Below are 13441 nucleotides of genomic sequence, written 5' to 3' on the forward strand. Positions count from 1 at the left end.
AATTTACAGGTTTTATCTAATGGAGAGTTTCACCACTTCTGCCTTGTAATATGCTGGTGGTCATAAAATATGCAAGAACCAAATTTATGGTTAGCATCAAGAATGGCTGCTTCTGCGCTTTGATTGTGGGCTGGGGGTAAAAGGCGACTAAAATGGTCGTTTTTCTATCTTTCTTGACAAAGGCTTGACAGACAACAAACTTGTGAAGGATTTCATGGATGTAGATCCTATTACTTAAGTCACTAATGCCCTTTTCCTGCTGCGTCCAGGTGGCCGTGTACCTGAGTGACCCCACACATCGCCCAGTGGCTGTGGGGGGTGAGAGAGAAACACTGACTGTGGAGAGGAACAAGGCTGAGGGCAATGTTCATCAGTCAGGGCTGGCTGCTCTAATTCAGCTCAGACACACACTGGGACCCTGGGCGATTACTGCTGCCTCATCTATCACTCTCAAGTGGCCACCACACATTAACTTTCACAGACTCTGAGGATTACTGTATAAGTACTGTACGAGAGCATTTATATGAACTTCATTCCTTCAGTTGAAAATCAGCAGTGCTGAAGTTCAGTACAACAACACGTTCATGTGATATTGGTTTTATACAACAGTCCTATGAATATTTACATAAGGGTTAATTACATATATGCTACCGTTTCAAAAGTTTGGGGTCGGTAAGAGTTTTTAAATGTTTTTTAAAGTCTCTTATGCTCACCAAGGTGGCATTTACTTGATCAAAATACAGTAAAAACAGTAATATTCTAAAATAGTATTATAATTTAAAATAACTGTTTTCTATTTTAATATATTTAAACTTTAATTTATTACTGTGATGGCAAAGCTGAATTTTCCGCAGTTTTCAGTGTCACATGATCCTTCAGAAATCATTCCAATATACTGATTTGATGATCCAATATTCTGATTTGATATCCTTATTATTATCAATGTTCAGAACAATTCTGCTTAATATTTTTTGAAAACGGTATTTTTTTTTTTCAGGATGCTTTGATGAATAGAAGGTTCAACACAACATTTAAAATATTTTACCCTAATTTTTTATCAGTTTATTTCTTGATAAATAAAAGCATTCATTAAAAAAGCCCTGACCCCAAACTTTTGATGATTTCATATGATTTTGAAAAACATTTATACCATTTTTAAGAAAAGAAAATGTCACAATGTGTAACCATCAAGTATAAGTAACATTTTTATTATACCTCAAATTCAATAAAATGTTTTCAAAAGGTTGTAAAATATATATTTTTGAACATATAAAGTATTTTTTAAATAATTAATTCATTACATTTTCGGGGAGCACAATGAATCACATGACATTTTGCAACCTGGAATACCCTTTCCTTGTCTTAAAAAAGATCAAATGATCTGATATTTTGATACATATTGCTCTATACACACAATCATTAGGCTTTGCCTAATGTCTCTATGATATCATTTCCCATTTTATGCATAAAAATGAAAAGCATGCACATCATAGTAGAGGTGTACTCAAGTCATTGTATGATTTGCACTGTAATATAATTTTGAATAAAAACTATTCAGAACAGACAAAAAGAGCATAATGTCACTGACTCATAACGCAAAACAGAAGCTCAAACTCACCTCGATGAGAGAGATTGGCATTGGCCCCTTGTATGCTGTTGCCGTGGGCAATGGTTGTAGATGTCTGCCTGTGATCTGCTGTCGTCTGAGAGGAGGTTGGCTGTTTCCATGGCGCTGTAGTGCTGGGCTGAGTGGTCACAGTTGTTGAAGTGGCCGTGGAGTGTGTGGTGGTGGAACGATGTGTTCTGGAATGAGTGGATGTGCTGGGGCTGCTGGTGGTTGTACTTGATACTGTCGTTGTAGGTGTAGTTGTAGTGATTGTACTGGTGGTTGTAAGGGCACTGATGCTTGTAGTTGGAGCGGTGGTTGTAGGGGTCACAGAAGTAGAAGGTTCTGGTGGTGTTGTTGTAGTGGTTGTACTTACAGCAGTTGTTGTTTTGGGTTTGACTACAACAAACAAAATAGATATGATGGAAGAGTCAGATTTGTGCTTCCTAGAAACAACGGAAGTTGAAACTTCCTGTAATCTCCTCAGTCTGTCTAAATCACAACATTCAACTCTCAAAATCTACTCATAATCATGAATCATTAGACGTTTGTTTCTTCAAAGTGTGTACTAGTATGTGGAAACTTGACCAAGGGCTCTGTATTTTGTTACCTGTCACACAGCGGCGCATGTCCGGGCCCAGTTCCATGCTGTCGGGGCAGGCACATGTGTACTTGGGCGAGTGGTCTGTGATCTGAGGAGCTCTGAGGCACAGGTACTCACAGCCTCCATTGGGCAAACTTCCCATGTTGCATGTGTCTGGAGCTACAGAGGAAAAAATTCTGATGTATTAGCCTCTGGGATGGTTACATAGTAGTACTGTATATGAGCACAGACATTAAAATATTAGCATGGGACTATTAAGATGCATTCACATTGACAAAACACTAGAAGTGAAAGTTGTACCACATGAGGTTTGGAAATAAATATTTGAGGGTTCAGTGTATTTATTCAGCTTAATTTACCACAAAATTGGTTTCTATGCAGTTGTTCATGGGTATAAATTGGATATGGATATTAATCACTTCATTCATGTGTTTTGAGTATGACAAATTACATAAATTTAAATATACACTACCGTTCAAAAGTTTGGAGTCAGTAAGATTTGTATTACTATATTATATTCATCAAGGATGCATTAAATTGATCAAACGTGACAGTAAAGACATTTGTAATGTTACAAAAAATGTTTTATTTTAAATAAATGAGGTTCTTTTGAACTTCTATAATCATCAAAGGATCCTGAAAAACAAAAATATTTTGACAGCACAACAGTTGTTAACACTGAAAATAAGAAGAAATGTCACCAAATCAAATCAGCATGTTAGAATTGCTGACTGTTCATGTCATGTCATAATTACCATAATTATGAGAAGACAACATAATGCCAATATGACTCTGCAGCAGTCACGTGTTACAAGACGAAGCTCTTGGAAAAATCCCAGTTTACAAGTTCTAATTACGAGTTTTATGAGGATGTATGTGGTTTATACAAGTCGTAATCGCATAATTACAGCAATTATAACATGGCGTGTACACATCTAATGATTTCTGAAGGATCATGTGACACTGAAGACTGGAGTAATGGCTGCTGAAAATTCAGCTATGCCATCACAGGAATAAATTACATTTTAGAATATATTACAATAGAAAACAGTTATTTTAAATTGTAATCATATTTCACAATATTACTTTTTAAAAAAACAAATAAATGCAGCCTTGATGGGCATAAGAGACTAAAAAAACAAAAAACAAACAAAAAAACACGTACGGACAGCAAACTTTTGAATGGAATGCGTGTATACATTCAAGTATGGTAATCTATTTTCATTTTATATTTCATCTTAATACTAATATTTGATCTACTTTTTTTTATTTACATTGATATAATGGACAATGTGTAGGGGACCTATGAAATGAACAGCTTTAGATATTTGAGGCGATGTAGAGAAAGACTGTTGACAAAGCAACAAAGTTAAGAAGAGTTTAATTTAACGCAAATAAACACCACAATTAATATACACTAGTAGAGATTTATATGAAAATGCAACATTAACAACAGTCAATAATCATGCATTTCTACTGTAATGTGTATAGAAGCCTACAGTGTATGCAAACATGGACAAATCATTAATTACTTGGCTTGAGAAACTGTCATATTTGCACATTCAAACGTCAATAAAAAAGAGAAATGCATATATGCATGTATGTGTCTGTGGGTTGATAAAAGGATAGATTTAATACAAATACATTAAAATAACAGAAATTGATTTTCTTTTGATGTTGTCTTCATTTGAACAAATACAGCAACGCATGGAAATCCATATGAAAGTTTGTTTAGTTCTACAAACAACTCAAAAAGCTCTTTTATTCAATAATGTTTAATGCCTATCTCTTCCTTAAGAAACATTTTCATAAAATCAAGTTTTGCAGGCATGCATAGCTGATTAATATTTAATTCAGAGGCACTTGAGTTAAAAAAGCAGTTGGATTCCATTCTCATCATTTCTCGTTCAGCATAAGTGTGTTTTCCTGCTTTCGTTCGCATTTTCAGAGCAACACATTTAATTCCTTGATTTAGATTTAAATAGCACTTCTCATTTATTAATGTAAGGAGTCTGTAAATTGGCTCTTCTGCTGGCACGCTGCATGTGGTCTGTTTGTGATAAAAGGATGAAAACAAAGAATCCAAATCTGCACACACACACACGCAAACAGCTTCTTTAATTTTCTCTGCCTGTCTCTAGAATAACAATTCCCCATAAATATGCTATTCAATGATAGGACCACTATTACTAGAAAAAAAAGAGTCAGCAAAGATTTGCCTCTCATCATTATAACAATGCTAAAAAGGTGACACTGTGAAAAGAATACGGTTCAAGCATTGTTTCTATTAGCTCCTGAGAGGCATTAGCTGAATTAAGCAGGAGTTTTTGTCACTGTACCTAAAATGGCCTCTGTACATGTGAAATGAGCAGTGGCGTAACTTTGTTTTAAAAAGTGGGTGAAACGGGAGTGTGTGTGTGTGTGCTAGTACAATGCTATATCAGCTATGTACAATAACAATTGCTGAAAAAAATAACATTACAATGTCCAGAAATCCAGAAATGTTTTAATGTGATAGTTTAGTTCTTACATCTATTGTATCTAAAATATATTGTTAGTCCCGAGATTCTTCAAGTTAGTGAATAAATAGGCTACATAAATCCGTGATTAGCATTCGTATTCCCTAATGGTCTGGTGGTAAAACTTTTGTTAAGCATGTCAGAGGTTCGACTTCTAATCCACCCTCATATATAATTTTTCTCTCCTCATTTAAATCAAAGATGTTCATCAATGATTGGATATCAAGAGCATGGACATGTTTGTGTGCATTTTGTTTTGTGATTTCACCGGAAAGAATAGGGAGTCTCAGCATTAAGCGATAGACTGACATGCTCGTCTGTGTGAAGACTGCGCACGAGCCAAAAGAGAATGTTCCGGCACTGATAGCATTGGCAACCAACATTCAGCATGACTTCAAAAACAACAGATTCCAGCGCCAGATCGCCTCTTATTTAACACAAATGAACGTCAACTGGATATGTTTCATTAGCAGTACATCCATGCAGCGACATGTTTCAAAAAAGTGGTCTTTTAAATTGTCTTTTCAGGCTTATCATAGTCATATATTAATCAGTCATATTCGAAGGCATTTTCTGGAATCTGTTTATTTATTACTGCGCAGCAAGTTAGGGTTAGGGGACTCAACCGACGTTGATGAGGAGACGCGCTAGAGTATAAATATTATTGAACGAGGACGTCGATTGTAGACGAGACCCAGATACAGGTAAACTAACGTCGACTGTAGATGTTCGGGGATGTCGATTGTAGATGAGACCCAGGTAGACTTAAGTCAGGTGCGAAAGAAGAAAACTGCATTACACTTATTTCTCACCTTTAGGCTGCTGGAGCTCGTGGAACACCACCACATCCAGCGGATTGTTGAGATGCTGAGCCAGCATTGCCACATCATGCCCTGTCAGTCGATTCACACTGTAGATGGCCTCATCCTCCAAGTCTGTCCAGTAAACCCGGTCCTGTAGAAACATACAGAATGTGAATTCTGCACAAGCAGGAGCAATTGCAGTCCTCTAGTTCAAACATTACAGCATGGGACTAGCAATGAAGAGGTCATGGGTTCGATTCCAAGGGAATGCATGAACTGATAAAATTGATATCTTGAATACAAGTTGCTTTGGATAAAAGCGTGGATAAAGGAATAAATGCAAATTGTTATTTTGGAAAATAAATAATACTAAAAAACTTTCAAATTAAATAATTAATTTGTTGACTCCTTTCTTGTTTGTTATGCGGCAAATCGCTGGACTGCGAGACCCGGGCTGTATTTTTTGACCGCCTACTCCCAAAGGCGGTTTCTAAAGGTAAAACCACCCGCTACTGTGAGATTTGCACTGGGTTCTGATTCAGCCCTCTAATACCAATACACAGGACACAAAAGACACTTGGATAGAATGAATCAAAAGCAGGTGTGTTTGGTTGGTCATGTATTTATGTATGCAATACACCAAAAAGGAGAGAAAGGGAGGAAGATGACAATGAAGATAAAGGCTCCTGTGCCTTTTCATCAGGCTAATTAAAGCTCGCAGCTCTATCTCTCCTTTGTATCTACACCTACATGAGCCGGAAAGCACGCGCTCGACTATCTGACAATACCACTTTCAACATTCTCCCCTTCTCCATCTGCCTCCCTCCTCTAAACAGTCCTTATCAGCCGCTACAGAAAAATTGCAAATGTGCATGGTGAGATGGGGCTGTTACTATGACAACCTGACATTCGTCTCCTTTTCAAACGGACGCGGAAATGGATGAGGAAGTTCGGAACGGGGTGTTCTTGGGGTAACAAAAGAAAATGAGGGGAGGGCGCAAAAAAAGAAGATGGAGCGGACTGAGCATGCCCAAGAGATCGTCTGGCTCCGAGTATTAGAGGATGTTTACAGAGCTGTGTTTTTTTGGAAAGGTCAGGCTGCTGGATCCCAGTGGATCCCATCAGGTGCTTCTGCTGGTGGCAGCTGATCAGTAGGACTCCTTAACCTGGACAAGACAGCATTCAAATTCTGCCGCATTGCAGCCCTCATCTAATGCATGGGCAACGAGGCCACCATATCTGATCTAGATAACTGCTTTAATCTATGACACAAAAGGCTGGCTTTTAATGTCTATGTCTGAAATTTATACTCTTTGAGTGTGGGGAGCACCTTTATTAAAACCTTTCATCATATTCGCTTCATTTGGGAAGAAGCAACTATCCCTGTGGGATTGAATTTGTCTTGACATTTTCAATGCTGCCCACTAACCAATGAAATAATTTGAAAGCTGGTGTAGAGATATTGGTCTGTTTTATGAGACAGGGCAATGTAAAGGTCACACATTGTCTGAAAAGGTGACTGAAAAATTGAGTAAATTTCGTATATGCAATTTAAGGTCTGCCATGTCGGAAGCCAATATGTGGGGTCCAGTATTGTCTTGTTTAAGTCACTAAAATAAATGAACTTAGTTTGCTAAAACCCTCTGTCATAGTTCTCATATCACATTCTCACTTATGTTTATCTGAATTAGCATTTTTTTTAAACTATTGTTTAAATAAATACATGCAAAATAAATACACTACCGTTTAAAAGTTTGACAACTGCAAGATTTCTTAAATGTTTTTGAAAGAAGTCTCTTATCCTCACCAGGGCTGCATTTATTTGATCAAAAATACAGTAAAAATAGTAATACTGTTAAACATTATTACAATTAAAAATAACTGTTTTCTATTTTAATGTATTTGAAATGTGATGGCAAAGCTGAATTTTTAACAGTCATTACTCCACATGATCGTTTAGAACGTTTAGAAATCATTCTAATACACTGATTTTTTTTTTTTTGCAACAATGTGAAAGTCTTTACTGTCACTTTTGATCAATTTAATGTGTCCTTGCAGAATAAAATGAATAATTTCTTTCAAAAAGCTTACTGACCACAACCTTTTGAATGGTTGGCCTTTTTGTATGTTCATTATAATAAAATCAATAATATTATACAATTAAATTATTATATTAATATTATTATTTCATTAATGTTCTGTTCCTCACACAAAACTATCATATGTACCCTGAAGACGTGGAATATAGGGCATTTCTCTGAATAATATTTTGAAGAGCATTTTTGGGCATTTCTCTGAATAATATTTTGAAGACGGAAGTCAATGGGGTCCATCAACTGTTTGGTTACCGACAAACTTCAAAATATCTTCTTTTGTGCTCAGTTGAAGAATGAAATTCATACAGGTTTAGAACAACTTGAGGGTCAGTAAATGATGACAGAAATTTTATTTCTGGGTCAACTATCCCTTTTCTGTCATGACAACTCTCAGGAGATTGGTATGGTAATAGAGATCGGCATGGTAATGGATATGGCATTGTTAATGTATTTGGTCTTGGTGGAACAGATCTGCTACGCTGCTGCTGCTGCTGCTACAGAACAAGTACCGAGACTTACTACTGCCAATACATTCACAGACATTGCTGTGAGCATGTAAGACAGGCTGCTCCTGCTGCACATGTAACATACATGATTAAACCACAGTAGCAGATCTATACAGGTGGAGCTGGGGAAGGCGGAGGGTTTCTGAAAGCACGCTGCAGACTGCTAACAGCAACACCTCAGAATTTGTTTGAATGTTGAGCTGCAGCTCATTGGAGGCTGATGCAACAGCAACCAATCAGCTGTGCTATGTAGATAATGATATGATCGCTACCAAATGAGTCAAAGACTTATCAGCCTGCACCATCTAGAGTTTCATGCCAGAATTAGGTATTAGTGCTTTTTGTTCGCTTTTTGCAGCACACTTTCAGAAACCCTCCACCTTCCCCAGCTCCACCTGTATATATCTGCTACTGGGGTTTAATCAATTAAGCTATCAACTACCAAAAGGAAACGTGTAGAAAATAAATGTAATTTGAGCTGGGAGGAATGAGAAATTATGCAATTAAAAATAATGAACCAAAATAATGAGCTTATTGGAAGTGGCTCCTGCACCAAAGACTACATGACTGTTTCATACAGAAATATCCCTATGCTCCTTTAGTACATCTACAAGAAACCCAAAAAGTTATGGGAAGTTATTGGCTACAGTTGTCAGTTACAGCTTTGCAACTTCAACAGCCAAGTGGAGAACTTTAGGACCAGCCTCAAGGGTACTGCAGTAATGTAGCATTCATTTCTCATGTGCCCTGGACAAAAGTAAAAGGCCCCTTTTTCTAGGGCTCGGCCCCAGGTTTCCATCTTACTGAGTTGGCTCATCGACTGGCCTGATGAAGGGCATTAGGCTATCTATTGCTTGGGCTGGGTCCTGCCTTCAGGTGCCAAAGGAGTTGCCAAAGTAAAAATTTGGTTTGCGTCTTTGGCTAGTGCCAAGCACCCACAGCCATCCATCTCTTGCCAGTGCTACTATCTCACAGTGAGAACCTTGTTCTCCAATTACAGCCTGTGAGCAAAAAACATTTGTTTATGTGAAGCCAAACTAAGCTTAGAAACATCTCAAGGCTTGTTTTTGTCAATGTCGCTCCATCTGTGCTTACATGAATGAGAATGTCAGTACTATTTGATAAATTTGCTTGCCTCAAAAAGAGTCAGGGCGAAGGGATGTCCCAGATGATCCATGGAGGACAGCAAAACTCTACGGTTGTCTCCATTCAGGTCCACACTGGATATCAGATGAAGCTTGGAATCGACCCAGTAGAGTCGTCTACTAGATAGATCTGGAAGATGAAAGAACTTTTATATGTAGTGTATATGTAGTGCTTTAATAATACAACAAATGCTTTTAATTTAATATGATTGGTCAAATGAAGCATTGAATAGTGGGTAATAATGTGAAGGGATAATTCATATTTCAGTTCATATACTATTATTTTTCATATATCAAGTAAAAATAAAGGCAGTTTGAAATGAAATGCACAGCTGAAAGCACAATGAATAAAAACACACACAAAAAAAACACAATGCGCTCCAAAATCTTACAGCTTTGCAGGGCTACTTGCTCTTTTTTCCCATTAAAAATGTATTTTGTTTCAATACAGACAAAGCAATTCTCAATTCAACCTTTTTTGTCAATAACTTTTTTCTATCTATAACTGCTTTTTCAAATGGGTTTTATGTTAAGCGAGCTAGGGAAATAATGGTGATATTGACAGCGTTGCTTGAGCAATTCCATTTAGTTTTTCCCAAACTGACGGGTGATTTATGAGGAACAATGAAGGTGAATGATTCAAAGCCCTGTTGGCCACAGGAGGCTGCTCTTCATTATTAACACTCTTTCTTCTCCTTCTGCCTCTGTGTTTGTTTGGTCTTTCTTGATCCTAATGTTTTTCTCTTTCTCCTCAGGTATTTTGGCTGGTGTCTTGTTATGATGGCAAACGCAGCTTTCTCATGTCTTGCTTTTTGGTATGGTATGCTTTGTTTTGCTTTCTGCTGTTTCTCTTTTATGTTTTGTTGTCTTTTCTGCTATTCTCTAGTGTGTGTTTCTCTAGTTTGACTATATTTGAAGATGTGAATGCATTTGTTGTGAACGGAGGAACTGAATTGCAAAACTTTCAAAAGGTTTTACCGAGCGCAATCCCATTGGGCCACTCGATCCTCTCTGAAACCAGAACCTGTCGATCCACTCCGTTCATTCCAGCTTTCTCAATCTTTGCCTGCGTTCCCCAATCCGACCAGTACATGAACCTGGGGGGTCAAAACAAACAAACAAAACGTTCATGATCAGAATTACGGCCATATCTAGACCAGTGGTTCTCAACCTTTGCGACTCCAAGGTTGCCTATTGTCGACAACAATATTCAAAGGGCCCATGACTTACATTTGTTTGTGATTTACTGGATAAGGATTAAGGATAATGGTTTTAAAACCTTTTTTTTCCTACTCAATACAATTTTGTAGAGCTTGGCATAACCAGAAAAAAATTATATAAAATGCCCATGAATTTATAGAATTTTATTAATTTACATACATTTTCCAGGTCTAGAAATCACACTTTTAAAATTAGGCTACCTCACATATCCAGGTTTTCCAAGACTCGTTCTTCAGAGAAAATCAAAAATTAAAAAAAAAAGAAATATCTTGATTTTGAGTTGTCTTTATAAATTTATATAATTTTAAGGCTGCATCTTGAGGCTCCCTTAGAAGTATGCAAAATCTATTTCCCCCGCATTTTCAGAGCTAGTGGGAAAATCTGTGGAATACTGCGAAATGAATTTAAACAGGGTAAAATGTGTAAAACGGTGGTTTACCATTCTTATTGGAAACTGAAAATATTTAAATTAGCCAAAAGACTAGGGGATATGTGAATGACAGCTTTAAAACTCTACAAAAAACAGTAGAGCTTTCTAAGGAGCTTCCTGGGTTGGAGCCACAAAAGCTTCATGCTATCAAACAAATGAGATACAGTTGAGGGGGAAATTAGGGAGCTCCGATGGCTCATCACCTGCCAAAAATAGGATGAAGAGGTAAGTGTATGCTCATTAAAAAGAGTCAGTATATAGCTCTGGCCCTATAAGAGTGAAGTGGGCACTTTAACCACAGGCAACAATTAGTTGGTATGCTGACCAGCATGAGACTCATTTGCATGTTTTTCATGCTCTTCTACTTCTGTAATATGGTGAAAAGAGCCCTGAGGGGAAAGATTCATCATGATGAACGTCAGTAAAAGAAGAAATTATACATACGAAGTGAAGGAACCTTTGGCAAAAATCTCGGTGTGTTGACAGATCATGCACATACATCCTATTAACATTATTCATTATAAATTAATGATTATTTAATGCAACATTCCCACTTTCGAGTCTGCCCCGATTTTTACATTATAAACATTTATTTGTTACCCTTGTCTTGGATCAACGGCGATGGCACGTGGTTCGCCAAGATCTGTGTCGATCAACACCTTCCTCTTCTTGCCATCGCCAGTTGCGACAGAGATAGTTTTGTGTCCAGAGTCGGTCCAGTAGATGTTCTTATGGACCCAATCCATTGCTAAGCCCTCTGGGGAATGTAGTGCAGTGTCTATGAGTGTGATCTGTTGGGAAGTGTCGTTGGCTTTGTTGATGTATGCACTGAAGAGGAACAAACAGACTGTTAATCTAAGCAGATGTTATGTATCTATCTATTCATAAACATTCACAAGGTATTTGACGCATCCGTCAGATTCATGGTGAATAAGCACACCATGAATATCTGGCACTCACAGCTGTTGTTTACATACACATACTGTAGGCAGCAAAGTGAAGCAACATCTGCATGTTTCTCAAAGAACAATTGTAGGACAAAATGGCTGACTCTTGTGATCTTTTCCTGTATACGAAAACTACAGTGATTTACAGTGAAGCAGATATGATTGCCTTTTGAAGCATGGTGAAATCTGATGTGACTGTGACTGATCTTATGATTCAGCACTCATGAGAAAGTGCCTTATGAGAAATATTTTTGGTGTCACCTGGGTCATTTGCTAAAAGGGATGCCATTTGAAAGCTCATATACTGTACATGTGTAAACAAGAACTAGCGAGTAGCTTGTGCCAATAGTGATATATATATAAATAATAGCCTAATATTTTGTGTGTTTTTGGCTTGTCCCCGGACCTGTGTTTCCTCTTTCTCCTTGCTATACTAACAAGCATATTTTCACAAAAACACAATATGGAAATAAAAGACATTTTGTCTGTAATCTTTGTATATACTATTCACTACAGTCCAAAAGTTTGGGGTCAGTAAGATTGTAGATGCATTAAATTGATCAAAAATGACAATAAAGACATTTGTAAACATTTCAAAAGATTTCTATTTCAATACTGTTTCCACAAACATATTAAGCAGCAACTGTTTTCAATATTGAAAATAATAAGAAATGTTTCTTGAGCACCAAATAAGCATATTCAAATTATTTCTGAAGGATCATATCATGTGACACTGAAGACTGGATTAATGAATGACTGCTAAAAATTCAGCTTTGCCATCACAAGAATACATTTTACATTTTAAAATAAGTAAAAATAAAATATAGTTATTTCAAACTTTAATAATAATAATAATAATAATAATAATATTACTGTATTTTTTGGTCAAATAAATCCAGCCTTGGTGAGCATTAGAGACTTCTTTCAAAAACATGACCCTATTATGGTTTTTGAATATTCCCTTTCATGCAGTGTGTAATATAGCTGTTTGTGAGTGTAAACGTTCTGCAAAGTTAAGTCGAAAGTGCACCCAAAAGAAATAATCGACTCTGAACCGCCTTTACGAGTCGTTTATATTTTCTATTTCCTACAGTTCTATGTCACTAGAAAATACATTTGCATAACGCCCACCTATGTTGTATTTTGTCCACCCGCGAACAATTTGTCCAGCCCTCAAAGTTCATTTTACTGACGACTGCTTCTCAAATCAGTCTCAAATCCTCAAGACTTCAATGCGGGATTCACAAAATGCTTGCTCTTGAAAGATGGGCCAATCCCCAGTTTATTCTGAGCTTTCTCCTCAGAATCACAACCTCTAATTATGAATAATTATTGATGTATATATTTTCTACCGGGTGTTCAAAATATGTAGTTTTATATTGTTTAGGTCTCCGGCTTTATTACTGTCTTACTGAAATACTTCTGCTAATCATCTGTGGGCCACGCACTATTACCTAAAACCTAAAACTGTGTCTTTTAAGGCAGATTGTCTGTCATTCTTACTACTTTGAGTAAAGATAAAGGATGGAGCAAGATTTGTTTTACAAACGTTTGTTACATCAGT

At 37.0% G+C, this 13441-nt stretch overlaps 1 protein-coding gene across 3 annotated transcripts in view; it reads right to left on the reverse strand.

Annotated features, from left to right (window-relative positions):
• lrp8 (low density lipoprotein receptor-related protein 8, apolipoprotein e receptor) overlaps positions 1-13441 on the reverse strand; it is a 161402-nt gene that overhangs the window by 10736 nt on the left and 137225 nt on the right. For all 3 annotated transcript variants that reach the window (XM_084128566.1, XM_084128565.1, XM_084128564.1), the window contains exons 11-16: positions 11531-11758; positions 10258-10376; positions 9270-9409; positions 5542-5683; positions 2217-2369; positions 1619-2005 (exon numbers count right to left, since the gene is read on the reverse strand). In XM_084128566.1, coding sequence (XP_083984692.1) covers positions 1619-2005; positions 2217-2369; positions 5542-5683; positions 9270-9409; positions 10258-10376; positions 11531-11758 — 1169 coding nt within the window. The remainder of the gene's footprint in view (positions 1-1618; positions 2006-2216; positions 2370-5541; positions 5684-9269; positions 9410-10257; positions 10377-11530; positions 11759-13441) is intronic.

This window comes from Abramis brama (genome assembly GCF_963993115.1).
Source record: "Abramis brama genome assembly, chromosome: 11".
NCBI classification, from domain to species: domain Eukaryota; kingdom Metazoa; phylum Chordata; class Actinopteri; order Cypriniformes; family Leuciscidae; genus Abramis; species Abramis brama.